This window comes from Sebastes fasciatus, chromosome 9 (assembly GCF_043250625.1).
Source record: "Sebastes fasciatus isolate fSebFas1 chromosome 9, fSebFas1.pri, whole genome shotgun sequence".
NCBI lineage: Eukaryota > Metazoa > Chordata > Actinopteri > Perciformes > Sebastidae > Sebastes > Sebastes fasciatus.
Genome location: NC_133803.1, coordinates 23930849 through 23948883, shown reverse-complemented (window position 1 = coordinate 23948883; position 18035 = coordinate 23930849). Strand labels below are relative to the sequence as shown.

Here is an 18035-nt window from a genome sequence, read left to right as displayed (position 1 = left end):
CATATTCTGGACTATAATAGCATCATGAAATCATACCTGCAGTGTGTGTGTTTCAACACTTGTCTTGGCTGCTAATGTGTAAAGGACTTAGCCTCTTTATAATCCCCAAAATGAGCCTCTGATATACGAAAGGTCAGCTGTCGTGCACGGATACATTCTCACAGTTCACACTTGTTTTCTAGGCTCTGTACTTGGAAAATGAATAAGCCAAATATTCCTGAAGTAGCGCCAGCACTTCTGATTCTTACCACTTATTGCATACAGCCACCGCTTGAGTCTAGGTACGCACCACCTGAAAACAACTGTGTTTGCTCAGTTTATGTTGATTTAACTCACTGTACTTCAAGGTGACCTATTACCTCATCATTGGAGCTAAATAAATGCAGTCTTGCCCACACATTATGGACTTGCTTTTGCTATTCCTTCTCATTGTCCAATGTTATCTCTAGGCATACAGATATCATATTTTCACTTGGTTTTATTGTAGCAAATATGCAATATACTTGTGTACAATTTTATTTGTATAAATAGCTACATAAAAAGTGTTTTTATTAACCAAATACATTTATCGACAAACTGTGGAAATGGGATATAAGTGGGATATATTACCAAGATATGCTTATAAATATAAATATATCCAAGACGCATGCAATGATCATGTCATGAAATGCTGCTGAATTAGGGTGTTGGCACTTTTTTTGGTCCAGTTCAGGCACTATATTCTAGTATATTACCGCTGTGTACCTCTGAGGTGAACCACATGCCCCCACTACCCTGGTTATATAACATCCGAATCAATTTGTTTCTCCTCCACTCCAACATTTTGTTTATTCAACTCTGAGGTTGCATTCATGGTTATACTTTTAAAGAAACCCAAAGGGGTCTTGATTGATTCTGATTAAAGTCATTTCCTGCTATACAACGATGTGGTCAGGATATAAACCTCTAATGCACTCCTGATTCCTACATGTCACCATGTGGTGGAGCTACTGAAATAGCATTTCCGCTGTGGGGTTGTACGCTGCAGAGCTTCCTGTGGAGGAGGAAGCAGATTGATGAACCTGTGCGGTGACGACCGAAGTCTTTCTCAGCCAAACATTGCTGTTCAGTGGCCAAACTAGTAGGTGGATCAAGATGTATGAAGTCATCCAGGAAGCTCACTGTATCCTCCTGTGTCCGGGTACAAGCCAGCAAGCAGAGCAGCTGACACACCTTTCAAAACACATATTGGTTCAGCGTTTTTGTCTTGTGACTTCACTTGTATGTGATGCAGGAAAACCACAATGAACAAGGATGGAGGAATTAAAGTCATCCCAACAGGCAGCGTGGGTTGAGTCACTTCTCAATGAGACTACATAAGCATGAAATCTCAATAATTTATGATAATTTTTTTAATTCCCAGACAAAATTCAGGAGAAAAGCAGTAAATGAAATAAGTTAAATGACTTTCACATACTTTTATGTGGTTGCTAAAATCTGAAAAAAAAAAACCCGACCGCCCACTTATCCATCTGTTACTCCATGAATACTAAAAGCTCTCACACGATTTGGCAAATTGCATCGTCCGTATTCAGAATGTTCATTTATGAATGTAATAAACAGAGCGATATAATCCTTTTGATAAATTAGGGCGACCTTGGAAAGAACTTGAGTTCACTGATCAGCCTCAGAGCATGAATGTTCAGTAAACCTGTCACTAGCAATTAAACACCCAGTCCATCCATAAAAGTTTCTTTTTTTTTAAGAAATGTTGGTAATATAATTGGTCACACTGAGACAAGCTTGTGTTTTGTTCATTAATTGTCTCTTGATGACAGCAGTAACTTCCCCTCTAAATTCAGCATAACTGTAACCTTGGAATAATTTCCCTTACAAAAAAGAAGTATAATTCATGTTTATTTTATGAAGTAAACGTAAGTAGTTTAAGTATAATCCTAAGTATACTTTGCATAATAAGTATACTAATATCCATGTCCTAGTACTGTAAGTGTACTACTTGAATACTTCTTGGGACTAAATTAGCCCACTTTTTAGTTTATAAAAGTATACTTTTAGGTATACTTTCACTTGCACTTTCACTAAAGATGATTTAAATTATGACTATGACAAGAAGATTTACATCACTCTAACTAAAAGAAATGTATTCACACTAAAACAAGAATCATTACTTCTCCTATACCACTCATGCTAGACTATCCGAAATGGTGTTAGCTATACTGTTTGGTCTGAATAATTTATTATTATTTTTTTTTCAAAAAAATAAATGAATATAATTATTTTACAAATTGTGGTTTCAATTATATATTTTACACAATTTATCCAAATGGTTATTTATTTCACAATGTCTATGTTTATTCATTTTTTTAATTATTATTATTATTATTATTTTTTAATTTTTTAATTTTTAATTTTTTAATTTATTTATTCATTTATTTATTTATTTACTCTGAGGTCACTGAAAAATGTCTGCCTAGACTGTAGTATACTTTATGTATATGGTTATGGTGTTGAAGCTCTTCTATAATCACCAGCATTTAAAGATTGTTCATATTGTAATAATAAGCTATGGTATGTCCTCTAACACATGAGGAGGTATTATTCAGTGCTTTACTAAACAATACTGTGTGATTTTGATGTAATGGGGAAGCTCAGTCTGGGAGTGACAACCACTCGAGGATTAAACACGGATCAAATCAGAAAAAAAAACTTCAGTCATAATTTTTTTCTCTTCGCCGGCTGATGCATCCTCCTCCAGATTCATGAGCTCATTACACACAAAGCGCCTCATAAAAACCACATTGTCCACCTTCTGAAGGAGGATGAATAAGCCCATTACATACATCTAGATGATATATTGCATTCAAAGTTTTCGAAAATGCATTTTCTATCATTGCATTATGACAAGAACCTCTTTTTTTCTCTTCAGATTGGATGATCTATTTGCCTTTACTCTGATCAGAAGGCAGCCAGCATGAATATGTCATTGAGATCTCAGCAGTGTGTTCAAAAGGAGATGAAGAGGCCTGATTTGTTACACAATAGCAACATGCTGCTTGTGTCTGAGGAGATAGAAACTTTTGCAGATTTCATCTGACAGATGTCGGTATGTTTTATGCTCAGCTCCCAGTAATATTTCGTCTGTTTTCACTTTTTTTTCCACTTCACTGTCTGTCTTCTTGTTGAAAATGTGCTTCAGCTAAAAAACTTCAATCCAAAGTTATTTGATCAGAATAAAACGCAAATATCACGTTTCATTTCCACATATTTTGTTACTGAAGCTATGTTTATTTTTAAACATGTTTTTCAAGCCTTTTCCAGATTCTGCAGCCCGATTCACTGACATCAGTGGGTGAAACACGGCTCAGCCTCATCATTGCCAGCTCTGAAATAAATGTGCTCAATATAAATGTGATGTAGCTTGTGCTGCAAGCCGTCAGTTGCACCTGATATTGGGCCGCTTTGCTCATTTTCTGCAATAATCTGCAGTACTGAACGAACATTATGATCTATGATGAAAGCAGAGTAGGTGATAATAAGCCCAGCTATGTTCAGGTCAAGCTGCTACTTTAAAGGGGACATGTCATTCTCATTTTCAGGTTCATACTTGTATTTTGGGTTTTTACTCACATGCTTTAATGTTCAAAAAACACGTTATTTTTCTCATACTGTCTGTCTGAATATACCTGTATTCACCCTCTGTGTGAAATGCTCCGTTTTAGCACCTGACTCTTTCCTGAAAAAGCCCAGTCTGCTCTGATTGGCTTGCAATAAAATGATGGTGCATCTTTGCAAAGGTAGTTCTCAACCTGTGGGTGATATAATAGGCTTGTTCGAGATGAACTGAGCCTAGTAAACGAGATCAGGCGTCTGCAGTCAAGTCAGACAGTTTCCAGCAGCCCGGCTCTAAAAACTTCGGCCGCCTCGATCTCGTGACCACGTGTGCATGACGTCAGAGCAAGGCGGGATCAAGTCGGACACAAATCTAACCGGCATGCATTGTGCACCGGTTGCCGGTGATTGATTCTGCCCAGGCCTGGCTCATCTCGAATGAGCCTACTGCATACTAATGAGCCTACATGTGACATAGGAAGGGGAGCCAAACCTGAATGGCTCGTAGAATCACAGGTTTTCTGATCTAGACAGCCCCAAAAGAAATGTACTGGGTTGTCTGATTTCACAGCACTCCAGATACCCAAATGTACTGTATGTGCACAGGCACTGAAAAAGTGGGTTTTTAATATGTCCCCTTTAATACTGCAGTCTATATTGAACATTTGTATATTACTATACAGTTGTTATCTTTAAGCGTCAGAAAATGGGTGAAAAAAATATCAAGCATATGTGACACAACCACCTCCTAACGAATCTCCCTTTAAATTAGCCTACTGTGTTTTTACAAAATGAAAAACAGGTTAATCACATCTGTTTCTAATTTTAGAAAAGCATATTGTAGTTTATTAATACGACAGTGCATTGTCACCTATTTAGATTCTACACTTTGCATAGCCCTGAGGAGATGAAGAGGATTTACTGTAATGTAAATGTGAACATACACATAGCACTCCAAACTGCAGTGCACTGTGCTTATTTTAGACATTGCATAACAATGTTTCATAACCAAAACTCTGAAAACAGACAGGATGCTCATTATGTGATAAAATCATTTCTAATTCTTTGCAGCCGCTCTACGCTGATGTGATGCTTTCGTAACGCGATGTAGAAGATATCAGATGCAACTCTGTCATCTCAACAGGGAACCTGAAAGAAGAGGTCAGGCTCACTTCTTTAAGGTTCTCTTTTACTGTTCGTCCACTGTAGAATATGGGGTTGATCCCATGCATGCTGTGTTTTCTCCTGCTGCATATGACAGCCTCAGATTGTTTGCGTTTTCATTAATATCAAGGATATAACTTTGGATATGCAGTAAAATTGCAGTTTTCAAGTGTTCTCAACCTGTGAATTCAACAAAAACCTGGTTACGCTTCAAGAACACGCTGGCAGTTATTACATTTATTTCTAAATCACATTGCTGGAAGAGAAGAAATACACCTTCAAATAATACAGGTCACGTTGTACTTATAATATTCAATCAGCACATTTATTGCAGAAAATAGGACTCCTCCTTCGAGATGCTGATGAGAAAGAAATAAAAGGCAATGACATAAAAATCTTCCAATATAAAAGACCATGAAATATTATGAGGACAGACTGAGAAAGGTCACCCATTGTATTGCAGGCAATACAACTGTTGTCCACTGAATTGCTTGCATATTTACCCTGCTGGTTAATCCCACCTAATACCACCTAAACAATAGCTATCTGAAACACTAAGTGTAATTAACCTTTGCTGAATGCTGGTTGTGTTTTTTTTGCCAAAATATGATTATTTGCCATTCTTAACGCAGGGCTATTGGTAAATTCTCTGTTTGAATCTGACAAGGAAGCTTTTCAGGACCACGGTCAGCTCAGAGTTCATTTGCAAACTAATTGCAAGTAAAATCAGCAAATAACACATATAGTGGAAATGCATGAACACATTAAATTTCAAGCTAAAAATTATTTGATAGGATGTTAGAAGCAAATTCAGTTAGCAGTTAAATGATATCTTGGTTGCATATATATATATAGATAGATAGATAGATAGATAGATAGATAGATAGATAGATAGATAGATAGATAGATAGATAGATAGATAGATAGATAGATAGATAGATAGTAACTTTATTGATCCCGAGGGAAATTCAAGTTTCCAGCATCACAGTTCCATAGTGCAAAACATGTTAGTAAAAAGGCAGTAAAAAAGTTAGTAGTACAAAGTACAAAGTACAAAAAAATATACCAGATATAGAAATACAAGGACATGAAGAAAGCTGTTAAAACTGAATATAGTGCAGGGTAACAACTGTGATACAGGACTATTACAAATGTGAATGTAGTGCAAAAAGTGATATAGTGCTGAATAATAAAATATAGGAGATATACAGTAGAGACCAGGGGATTAAGAAATGTCAAATATTGGACTATAATGTGGGATGAGAATTGAGGTAGAGAGTTTTTTTTTAAATAGACTAAAGTGCAGAATAAAGCTGTACATGGCCCAACACATCACCGGGTGCGAGCTGCCCAGCCTGCAGGAGCTGTGTACCCAGCGGTGCCTCAGGAAGTCTCTGAGGGTCATTAAGGACATCACACATCCCTACAACAGCCTGTTCTCACTCCTGCCCTCTGGTAGAAGATACAGGACCCCGGGACTCTCACCAGCAGACTGAGAAACAGTTTTTTCCCCCAGGCCATCAGACTTTTACATAGATAATTCATACGACACCTTCTCACACAAAAAGTACCTCAATCATATATCTTATACTGTATATACTGTATATGTTTGTAATATGCCCGTGTACAAAGTATTTCCTTTTTTATAATTGTAATATAACTTATATGTAATATTTTTAATGGAGCTTCCCAGAAAAAAGCATTTCACACGATTATACTTTTATAATCGGCGTGACAATAAACATCTTGAATCTTGAATCTACATTATTGGTATAATACAGTAAAAAAACAGTGTATAATGAGCATACCTATATACATATATATGAGCATACACTCACGAACACACGCACACAGTTAGTAGTATTATTGTTGTATGTTTTAGATCCACTAATAGATCAACTAGAGCCACGTAAGATGCAACTATGCATCTAACACAGGGGTCAGCAACCTTTACTATCAAAAGAGACATTTTAGGCACAAAAAAAAAAAGAAATCTGTCTGGAGCCGCAAAACATTTGAGCATTGTGATGAAGGCAACACAGTTTATAGTCTAAGTATATAATATATAAGTCTAATGCAGTGAGGGCCAAAGTGCAAATGTACGACGGAGTATTAGGGCCACATTGAGGGAAAAAACATCTGAGATTTCCAGCAAAAAGTCATAATATTACAAGAATAAAGTCGTAATATTACGAGAAAAAAATCATAATATTACCAGAAAAAAAGTCTTAATATTACAAGAATACATTTTTAATATTACGATAATAAAGTCGTAATATTACCAGAAAAAAAGTCCTAACTTTATGAGAAAAAAAGTCTTAACTTTACGAAAAAAAGAAAATAACACGTAAACTCACTACTTTATAATATTATGACTTTTTTTCTCGTAATATTATGACTTTATTCTTGAAATCTCAGATTTATTTTTTTTCCTCAATGTGGCCCTAATACTCCGTCGAACCATAGACCCACAACAATGATAGATAAAAATGAAAATGTAAACAAAAAACAGTTATTCATTTCCATTTTTTATAAATCCACAGGGAGCCACTGGAGAGGGGCTAAAGAGCCGCATGTGGCTCCGGAGCTGCAGGTTGCTTATCCCCTGACCTACAGCCACGTTAAGATGCAACTATTCATCAAACATGATTGAGAAATCATGTAATAAATCCCTCTTCTCTTTTCTCCTCTCCATTCGTTTCCTCTTTTTAAAGCTGCATTCTGATTGGCTCTCAGGATTATTAAAAATGTGAATATAGTGCAAAAAGTGATATAGTGCTGAATAATAAAATATAGGAGATATACAGTAGAGACCAGGGGATTAAGAAATGTCAAATATGGAATATAATGTGGGATGAGAACTGAGGTAGAGAGTTTTTTAAAAAAATTTACTAAAGTGCAGAATAAAGATGTACATTATTGGTATAATTCAGTAAAAAACAGTGTATAATGAGCATACCTATATACATATATATGAGCATACACTCACGAACACACGCACACAGTTAGTAGTATTATTGTTGTATGTTTTAGATCCACTAATAGATCAACTAGAGCCACGTAAGATGCAACTATGCATCTAACACAGGGGTCAGCAACCTTTACTATCAAAAGAGACATTTTAGGCACAAAAAAAAAAAGAAATCTGTCTGGAGCCGCAAAACATTTGAGCATTGTGATGAAGGCAACACAGTTTATAGTCTAAGTATATAATATATAAGTCTAATGCAGTGAGGGCCAAAGTGCAAATGTACTACGGAGTATTAGGGCCACATTGAGGGAAAAAACATCTGAGATTTCCAGCTAAAAGTCATAATATTACAAGAATAAAGCCGTAATATTACGAGAAAAAAATCATAATATTACCAGAAAAAAAGTCTTAATATTACAAGAATAAATTTGTAATATTACGATAATAAAGTCGTAATATTACGAGAAAAAAAGTCCTAACTTTATGAGAAAAAAAGTCTTAATATTACAAGAATAAAATTGTAATATTACGATAATAAAGTCGTAATATTACGAGAAAAAAAGTCCTAACTTTATGAGAAAAAAAGTCTTAATATTACAACAAGTTTTTTAAAAAAATTGACTAAAGTGCAGAATAAAGATGTACATTATTGGTATAATTCAGTAAAAAACAGTGTATAATGAGCATACCTATATACATATATATGAGCATACACTCACGAACACACGCACACAGTAAGTGGTATTTTTTTTAAATATTTTAGATCATCAAATAGATCAACTAGATTCACCTAAGATGCAACTATTCATCAAACATGATTGAGAAATCATGTATTAAATCCCTCTTCTCTTTTCTCCTCTCCATTCCTCTTTTTAAAGCTGCATTCTGATTGGCTCTCCCGCGGATCGCTTCCAGCCAATCAGCGTCCGCCTGCTATGGAGGAAGGAATAAATGCAAGATGGCTCCTCATATAAAAACAGTCTTCTGGGTCGCCCTCGGCGTGCCACTAAATAACTCTTTACACCTCGTTAGGTTGAAATATCTATCCGCCAAGAGCTCCGAAGGGTGACTTCAGCTATAGATTGATGTGCGTGTGGCACTCGGCGACATTTCGTGGGAGGAGATACGGTAGAAACAAGAGGGGAGACGTTAGAAAGCCTTGTGTTGGTGGTCGGAGAGAAGCTCAGAGAGCTGGGCCTCGGCTAGCTGCTAACGAGCTAGTGACTTCATCTAGCTCCTGTTAAACAGCACAGAGAGGGAACAAGACTCACTTTACTGCTTCCTGTTGAATGTGGGGTGTGAAAGACCATCTAATAAGTGACTATGGCTTTTTCAAGGTAAGATTGAATCACTCTTTTTATCTGTTTTGCTTTCCCACCCTGGCTAATCTGCTAGCTTTTGATTCAGCATGAAGAATGGCCGACTAACCAGCAAAGCCTCAAACACAGTGTTTAAAGTGTTATAGTGTTCACTTTTATAGGCACTATTCATGGCATAGATTGTACAAGCAGGTGGCTACAGAAAGAGTTGTTTACAGCAGGTGCAAAAATGACATTTTGAGTGATTCACACTCCTCTGCTTGATGCTATGCCTCTTAAAATACACATTAAATCACGTTAGTGTGAAGTTGTGTCAGGAAAAGTCGGCTTGCAAACACGAGATATATAACACCATCACTAAACAGTGTTCCTGTTCTTGTTATGGTAATTCCACGTGGTGTCAGTGGGCCTCTTTTGCATAGCAAAGCAGACTCCTCAGTAGTTCAGTTTAAGTGTTAGTGGTATATCTCTAATCCACCCCACTTTTAGTGATTCACACTCCTCTGCTTGATGCTCTGCCTCTCAAAATACACATTAAATCACGTTATTGTGAAGTTGTGTCAGGAAAAGTCAGCTTGCAAACACGAGATATATATATATATATATATATATATATATATATATATATATATATATATATATATATATATATATATATATATATATATACCATCATAGGCTACCTGTAGAGTTATATTCATGTTGGATAACCAGAACAGGAACACTGTTTAGTGACACAAGCATGTCAAGTGTTTGCAGCCTGTCCTCGATGCTAAAGTAAATTGGGTACATCTCTAATCCACTCCACTTTTAGTGACTCACACTCCTCTGCTTGATGCTCTGCCCCTTAAAATACAGATTAATTAACTGTATTGTGAAGTTGTGTTAGGAAAAGCCAGCTTGCAAACACGAGATATGAACCACCATAGGCTACCTGTGGAGTTATATTCATGTTGGTAACAAGAAACACTGTTTAGTGACACATTTAAACACACAAGCATGACACATTGCAAGTGTTTGCAGCCTGTCCTCGATGCTAAAGTTAGTTGGGGTGATCTTTAACGTCTCTAGATATGTCAGATCATATTGTTTTGATGTTATGATAATTCCACGTGGTGTCCTCTTTTGCATAGCAGACTTCAGTTTCATCTCTAATCCACTCCACTTTTAGTGATTCGCACTCCTCTGCTGATGCTCTGCCCCTTAAAATACAGATTCATTATTGTGAATTTGTGTCATGAAAAGTCAGCTTGCAAACACGAGATATATATATATATATATATATATATATATATATATATATACACATACCACCTGTAGAGTTATATTCATGTTGTTAACAAGAACAGGAACACTGTTTAGTGACACAAGCATGTCAAATTGCAAGTGTTTGCAGCCTGTCCTCGATGCTAAATCTAAAAATATCTAGTAAAATATGCCAGATATTATTGTTTTGATGTTTACTTGTCTGCAGTTCTTGTTATGGTAATTCCACGTGGTGTCTGTGGGCCTCTTTTGCATAGCAAAGCAGACTCCTCTCTGTAGTTTAGCTTAAGTGTTAGTGGTACATCTCTAAGCCACTCCACTTTTAGTGATTCGCACTCCTCTGCTGATGCTCTGCCCCTTAAAATACAGATTAATTAACTGTATTGTGTTTGGAAAAGTCAGCTTGCAAACACAAGAGATATACCACCATTGGCTACCTGTAGAGTTATATTCATGTTGGATAACCAGAACAGGAACACTGTTTAGTGACACAAGCATGACACAAGTGTTTGCAGCCTGTCCTCGATGCTAAAGTAAATTGGGTACATCTCTATTCCACTCCACTTTGAGTGATTCACACTCCTCTGCTTGATGCTCTGCCCCTTAAAATACAGATTAATTAACTGTATTGTGAAGTTGTGTTAGGAAAAGCCAGCTTGCAAACATGAGATATATAACACCATTGGCTACCTGTAGAGTTATATTCATGTTTAGTGACACATTTAAACACACAAGCATGTCAAATTGCAAGTGTTTGCGGCTTGTCCTCGATGCAAAATCTAAAAATATCTAGTAAAATATGACAGATAATATTGTTTTGATGTTTACTTGGCTACAGTTCTTGTTATGATAATTCCAGGTGGTGTCAGTGGGCCTCTTTTGCATAGCAAAGCAGACTCTAATCTCTAATCCACACCACTTTTAGTGATTCACACTCCTCTGCTGATGCTCTGCCCCTTAAAATACAGATACTTTTGTGAAGTTGTGTCATGAAAAGTCAGCTTGCAAACACGAGATATATATATATATATATATATATATATATATATATATATATACATATACACCACCATCACCACTAAACGGTGTTCCTGTTCTTGTTATCCAACATGAATATAACTCTACTGGTTGCCAATGGTGGTATATATCTCTTGTTTGCAAACTGACTTGACGTTATGATAATTCCACGTGGGTGTCAGTGGGCCTCTTTTGCATAGCAAAGCAGACTCCTCTGTAGTTCAGCTTAAGTCTTAGTGGTACCTGGGTACATCTCTAATCCACTCCACTTTATTAATAGACTGCTAATGACCTCGGGGAAAGACCAGGTTCATTAGACAGGTTACCTTGGTGCAAAGCCAAACTATTAGTAATACATAATGGCTTTATCCATACAAATAAATGTCAAGTGTGTTGTCTTTTGAGAGCATTTACCATATAGATTAGAGCTGCATGGATTAGTCAACTATTAAATTTACTGCCAACTATTTTGATAAAGTAAAAAATCTCTGATTCCAACTCCTTAAATGTGAATATTTTCTGGTTTCTTTACTCCTCTATGACAGTAAACTGAATATCTTTGAGTTGTGGACAAAACAAGACATTTAAGGAAGTCTTCTTGGGCTTCGGGAAACACACATTTTTCACCATTCTGACATTTTATGAACCAAACAAGTAGAGCTGACCCAAATGCTTTGAAGCTTTGACCATTGCCAAAGCATGTTATAATCAAGTATAAATCCCAAATAGCCCATGAAAAAAGGAATAATCCCACAACATTATTCACATTCAACATTAATTATTAGATATTCTCAGACGGATATCGGTGTTTGTTGTGTGTACAGTAGTTTGGCAGCACCACTGTACCGGGAACTGAAACAGGGCCAGCCCACGAAGCTTCGAATACCTTCGAATGTTTCTCACCGAAGCTTCGAAGCCCAAAAAATTGTATTTGGAACAGCCCTACAAACAACTAATTGAGAAAAATAATCGACAATGAAAAGATTTAGATTTTATATTCTGGCCCTCTCATCAGGTTCAATCAGAAGTGGTCCTCCTTGCATATTATAGCACCAACATTTGGAGAACAGGAACCAGCATGTTGTTTGTTCAGTGAGGTCTGTAATGTTTCCGTTGACCTTTCTTTCTTTATTGTCACCTGTCTTTAGACTTGACCGTTTGTTTATCCTGCTTGACACCGGAACAACACCAGTAACCAGGAAAGCAGCAGCCCTGCAGCTTGGAGAAGTGGTCAAACTCCACCCTCATGAACTCAATAGCCTCCTATCAAAGGTGCGTTTGATAGCTTTGTCCAAACTCTTTCATGAGCCTCCATAAAATGATGTCAACCTGGGCAGGTTTGGCTGTCCCTGCTGCCAAATTTGTGAAATACTGGTAATGTCCAACAGTGTAATTCTTGCTGGTAGGTCAATGAGCTGCATATATTGGGCACAGATACAGTTTTGTGTTGGTTGTTTTACTTGTCTCTTTCCTTCTCTTTTATAGGTCAAACAGTTGTAATTTAAATTGTACATGTAGTAAATTAAATCTATTTTCTGTCAATTACCAGGTCTTGACCTACCTAAGGAGTCCCAATTGGGACACTCGAATAGCAGCAGGCCAAGCTGTAGAGGCCATTGTGAAGAATATTCCTGGGTGGGACCCGGCGCCCAGGCCTAAAGAAGGTGAGCTTTTCTGTCAAATTTGAGTGATGTTAAAGGGATAGTTCTGGTTATTTGAAGTGGGGTTGTATGAGGTACTCATCCATAGTCGGTGTATTACCTAAAATAGAAGGCAGTCGGCATGCCCCCAGTTTGGAGAAGCAGGCAGGAGTTACCGCATGTAAGCAAAGCAATGTACTTCTGTGGACGGGGCAGCAGTAAAACATATTTTAGACACCCAAAACAATCAATATCAGTTTAAGTGTACGCTATGTTTAGAATATTTCTGATGGGGAATTGAACTGAAAGCGAAACTTGTCTATACTGTTTTTGTCAACGGAGTCTGGTGGCTTTTAAGAGAGCATAGATAAGTTTCAGTTCAGATCCCCGTCGGAAAGGGCTGTCTGACGGCAAGGTAAATTGGTGAAAATATTCTAAATATAGCGTACACTTAAACTGATATTGATTTATTTTAGGTGGGTCTTTCTTTTAGGTGGCTAAGTTTTGCTGCGGCCCCGTCCACAGCAGTACATTGCTTTGCTCCTGTGCTGTAACTCCTGTCTGCTTCTCCAAACTGGGTGCATGCGAACCGTTTTCTACTGTAGGTAATACACCGACTATGGATAAGTACCTCATACAACCCCACTTCAAAACACCCAAACTATCCCTTTAAAATGAGGCATATGTGCCAAATTAAACACGGGATTAGTAGTTTGTCTTCCCTTTTAGCATGTTAATGAAAAGGCTCAGGGCACTAATGTTTACCTTGGCTTTAGTTATAAAAAAAAACATATGGTCAGTTAATTGTTTGTGTGTGCTCTTTTACCTGGCAGTTAAGAGATCTTACAGGGAACTTAGTGGCAGGAAATATTTGAAAAGTCAGCCAATTTGGATACAGAGCGAACTGATAACATGCAGGTTTTGCTGTTCAAACACATAATGCCCTCTGTTGAACTGGAAAAGATCACCTCTACAGGTGATAGGTCCGGGTATAGTGTGATTTGACATTATTGTATTTTTGTCAAGCGTGGTCCCAAACTAACATTTGCAGAGTTAAAAAAGAAGGTCACATTTGAGACACCAAAACAATAGGAAAATGATCAATACTTCCTCCTCTTTTGTTTGACAAACAATTAAATGATGCATTACAGTCGTCACATGATGAGGACGAGTTATGAAAGAAAGCTCCTTTAGGCTAGACGGAGCCCAGTTCCTCCACTTTGTCTCAGCAGCTTAAACCCTGTTCTGTCTTCTCTCCATGGTCACTTGTTGTATTTCAGTGTAGCCAAACACACAATTTAGATGTGACAGGTTGTGTTTTTCACTTGACTCTATGATTATAAAATGGTGATGTGGAGCGCCTTAGTAGCCAAATGGTTACAGCGCATGCCACATAGCTGCAACGTCACCAGTAACCTTTGTTGCATGTCGTTTTCTGTCCGCCTCTTCATTGTCAACTGTCCCATAAATACAAAAACACCAAAAAATACATTAAAAAGGTGATTTAATTATGGCTCATAAATGCTACGTGTTAACCAAGGCTTACGTCGGCATTTCTTGGGCTGCTACATTTAGACCATTTGATCAAATCTGTATTATTTTATCACAAACTGACAACACAAACATTCATAAATATAGTTTAAAGACAGCACCTGTGTTGTTTGTCATTGGTACCCAACAACATCTGTGAAGGCAAGCATCACTGTTTTTTCCCCTGACCACTCAACAATATAAAACCTCCATTTTTCAGATCCATCCAGACTCTTTTAAAAAAAAAAAGTGCAGTTTTGTTGGGTGGAAAGCAGAAGCTTGTTCTTATATGACCTCTGATTCATTAAATAGTTCGATGGACAGATGTGCAGTTATGAGACTCTTTTTGTTTCTTCCTTGTAGAGTCGTGTGAAGACTTGTCTCCAGAGGACTCCTCCTGTGATCGGTTGAGTTTCTATCACTTTGACATCTCCCGCCTACTCAAACACGGGGCCTCTCTGCTGGGATCTGCTGGGGCTGAGTTTGAGCTGCAGGATGACAAAACTGGTTTGTAGTGTTTTTTTTTTGTTTTTTTTCTAGTTTTAGTTTGCAAACCCACACACAGATGGGGGGGTGGGGGGGGGGGAAGATTCATTGTTTGGGGCTGATCACACCAAGACGCGTCGCGACAGGCACAGCTGCTTCAAAAACACCTTGGCAAAGTTGAGAATATTTTAACTTGTACATGCATCTAAAAACCTCTAGAAAAGCGCGACGCACGGCGCAAGAGAGGAGCGCACGGCAGGCAGGTACCATAGGAAACAAATGGTTTTGCTGGCGATGCGTTTTGCTGGCGATGCGTTTCTAGCGACGCGTCTCTGTGTGATCAGCCCCTTACATTGTGTTCATTCTGTATGTACATTGTAACCTGTGGAGATGAAAAGTGCGACTCATTTGAGCCATGAATATAATAGTGAGGTAGTTTTAGTTATTGGCCAGTCTTTGTGGGGCGCTGACCACTGGGCAGCTTTGTCTTTGATTGTGACTGCTAATTTGGAGATTTTGAGTCTCTACTTTCCAACCTGTTGATTTTGACCTGAGGAAAGGGATTCTGTCATGACTCTTCTTTCCTAAACAAACTTTGTGAACCAAATTTACTCCCCATCTCTTAAATGACACACTTTTGTGTTGTGAAAAATGATTTAACTGAGACTGGACTACAACTTCACCGCTAATATATCTGAGGTTGATTCTGACACCAATGCCACACAACAAACTAGTCTACTTGGCCATGAATGTAAATATAAATATAATTTGAATAGGGAAAGCTGAAAATTCTCGTCTTTTTGATTTTGCATTCTGTTATTTTACCAGTCGTTGTTTCTCTGTGATCTGATTTCATTTCTGGTTCAAGGACCCCTAAACTGTCTGTTGAAGTTCTAGGTGATTCTCAGAGGTATTTATGGCACTGTTCCTGTATTTATTTGTGGCCCCAGCACTAATGTTTGCCTTCTAGCTGTATTTAGCTCCCAAATGACACTGTTGTGCACATGTAATCAGTATTCGTCCCACAGCTACAATGTACTTACTCTCCAGGCTCCAGAGTTTTCCCCTGATGTCCTGTCTTTTTTTTTCTCTCAGGTGAGATGGACCCTAAGGAACGCCTGGCCCGTCAGAGAAAGCTGCTCCAGAAGAAGTTGGGTCTGGACATGGGTGCTGCTATTGGCATGGACACCGAGGAGCTGTTCAACGACGAGGACCTCGACTACACCTGCCAACCCAGTGTTCTTAGCGCCCACGGAAGCAAAGCCACAGCTGGATCCAGCTCCCACAACCACGTGGTGGGTTTCATTTTAGTCTCTCACCTTTTGATTCAGCAGAACTTTTAAGCCTGCACTGTGGGTGCCTTTGGTTCACTTCCTGCAAGTTGAAGCCTTGGATGAACTATAACGTTCAAAAACAGGTGTAGATAATCAGAAATGTGAGGCAGGAAGTGGGCACCTGTTGTCTCTGCTTCTGTCAGCCGTTGAATGTTGCGCTGAAGTGAGTTACTGTGGCTTTACAACACGGTCTGACTTATCTGGCTAAGTTGAATTAAGTTAAGTGAAAGAAGGTAGGCTTTAACTTGTCTCACGGTGACGGAGGCTGTTTCTGTGGAGCTGTGCGGTGTTAAATTCATACTGATTCTGACAGTCTTTTTTTTAAATTATTCTTTTTCTCCACCTCTTTTGAATCAAACCTTTGTGTTTCCAGTTTTTGTCTTCATGCTGTCTGTCTCTTCATATCTTCCAGCCCTGTGTGCCTTATCTATTGTGAGGTGCTGCATACATTTCAAATTAGTAGAAGGCAGGGAATGTCTGTATTTATATTGGTTATACAATATAATAAACAACTTTTTATATTTCTTCTTGATCCATATGTAGGATGTCAAACATGCCTCTAATAATAATCATCTAAATGTTTGTGTGGCATTGGTAGCTGCAACTGAACTGGCAGTATGGAGCAGAGGGCTTCATTCAGTGATTCGTACACTGTTGAGGCCTCTCAAAAACAGACAAAGGCTCTAGTGAGACTGAAACATATACAGTATACTATATATATATATATATATATATATATATATATATATATATATATATATATATATATATATATATATATATATATATATATATATATATATATATATATACACACACACACACACACAGTATAGGACGCCATGAACCAGTTACTGGTGCTCCCCTGATGATGTCTGGGCAGGGCCGGGGACAGGTGTAACGAGCACTGCAGCATTTTTCTTTTCAGGAAACAATCAATTGTTCTCTTCATTTTAATTTACCGGTATTTTTTATAATTGGGATGTCACTCGAGGAAGAGTACAGGGCGCATTTTCACATTCACACACAGAGACAGACCTGCTAAATGTCAGGCGCAATCAATGACAATGTTTAGTCGCACTTGACAGATTTCTGGGCGTATATGCGGAGTTGCCGCACGGGAGCAAAGCAATGTAGTGCTGTGGATAGGGGCAGCAGTAAAAGCAGTTTTTTTTAGCCACCTAAAAGAAATGCCACAACGGAGACTGAAGTCTCCTGAACTGTGCTGCCAGACTGTGCATCTACGCTCTGGATCCGCACCATTACCACGCCAGCATAGGCCTGCGGTGCGCCGAGTAAGCAGAGTCTGAACACCATTTGCAGGGCGGCTGTGGCTCAGAGGGTAGAGCAGGTTGTCCACCAATCGGAAGGTCGGTGGTTCGATCCCCGGCTGCTCCGGGTCACATGTCGATGTGTCCTTGAGCAAGACACTTAACCCCAAATTGCTCCCGGAGGCATAGCCATCGGTGTGTGAATGAGTATTTAGATTAAATCCTGATGGGCAAAGTTGGCACCTTAGTAGCCTCTGCCATCAGTGTATGAATGTGTGTGTGAATGGGTGAATACTGACATGTAGTGTAAAGCGCTTTGAGTGGTCGGAAGACTAGAAAAGCGCTATATAAGTCCAAGTCCATTTACCATTTACCATTTAAAAGGCGCGTCAGCCGGCGCATACGCCATATGCCCCACTCAATTCAAG

At 38.2% G+C, this 18035-nt stretch overlaps 1 protein-coding gene across 2 annotated transcripts in view; it reads left to right on the top strand.

The window, feature by feature from the left end:
- Positions 1-8689: 8689 nt before the first annotated feature.
- Positions 8690-18035, top strand: part of btaf1 (BTAF1 RNA polymerase II, B-TFIID transcription factor-associated) — a 28810-nt gene continuing 19464 nt past the window's right edge. For both annotated transcript variants that reach the window (XM_074646840.1, XM_074646839.1), the window contains exons 1-5: positions 8690-9081; positions 12495-12618; positions 12896-13010; positions 14880-15023; positions 16098-16297. In XM_074646840.1, coding sequence (XP_074502941.1) covers positions 9068-9081; positions 12495-12618; positions 12896-13010; positions 14880-15023; positions 16098-16297 — 597 coding nt within the window. In that variant the 5' untranslated portion in view covers positions 8690-9067. The remainder of the gene's footprint in view (positions 9082-12494; positions 12619-12895; positions 13011-14879; positions 15024-16097; positions 16298-18035) is intronic.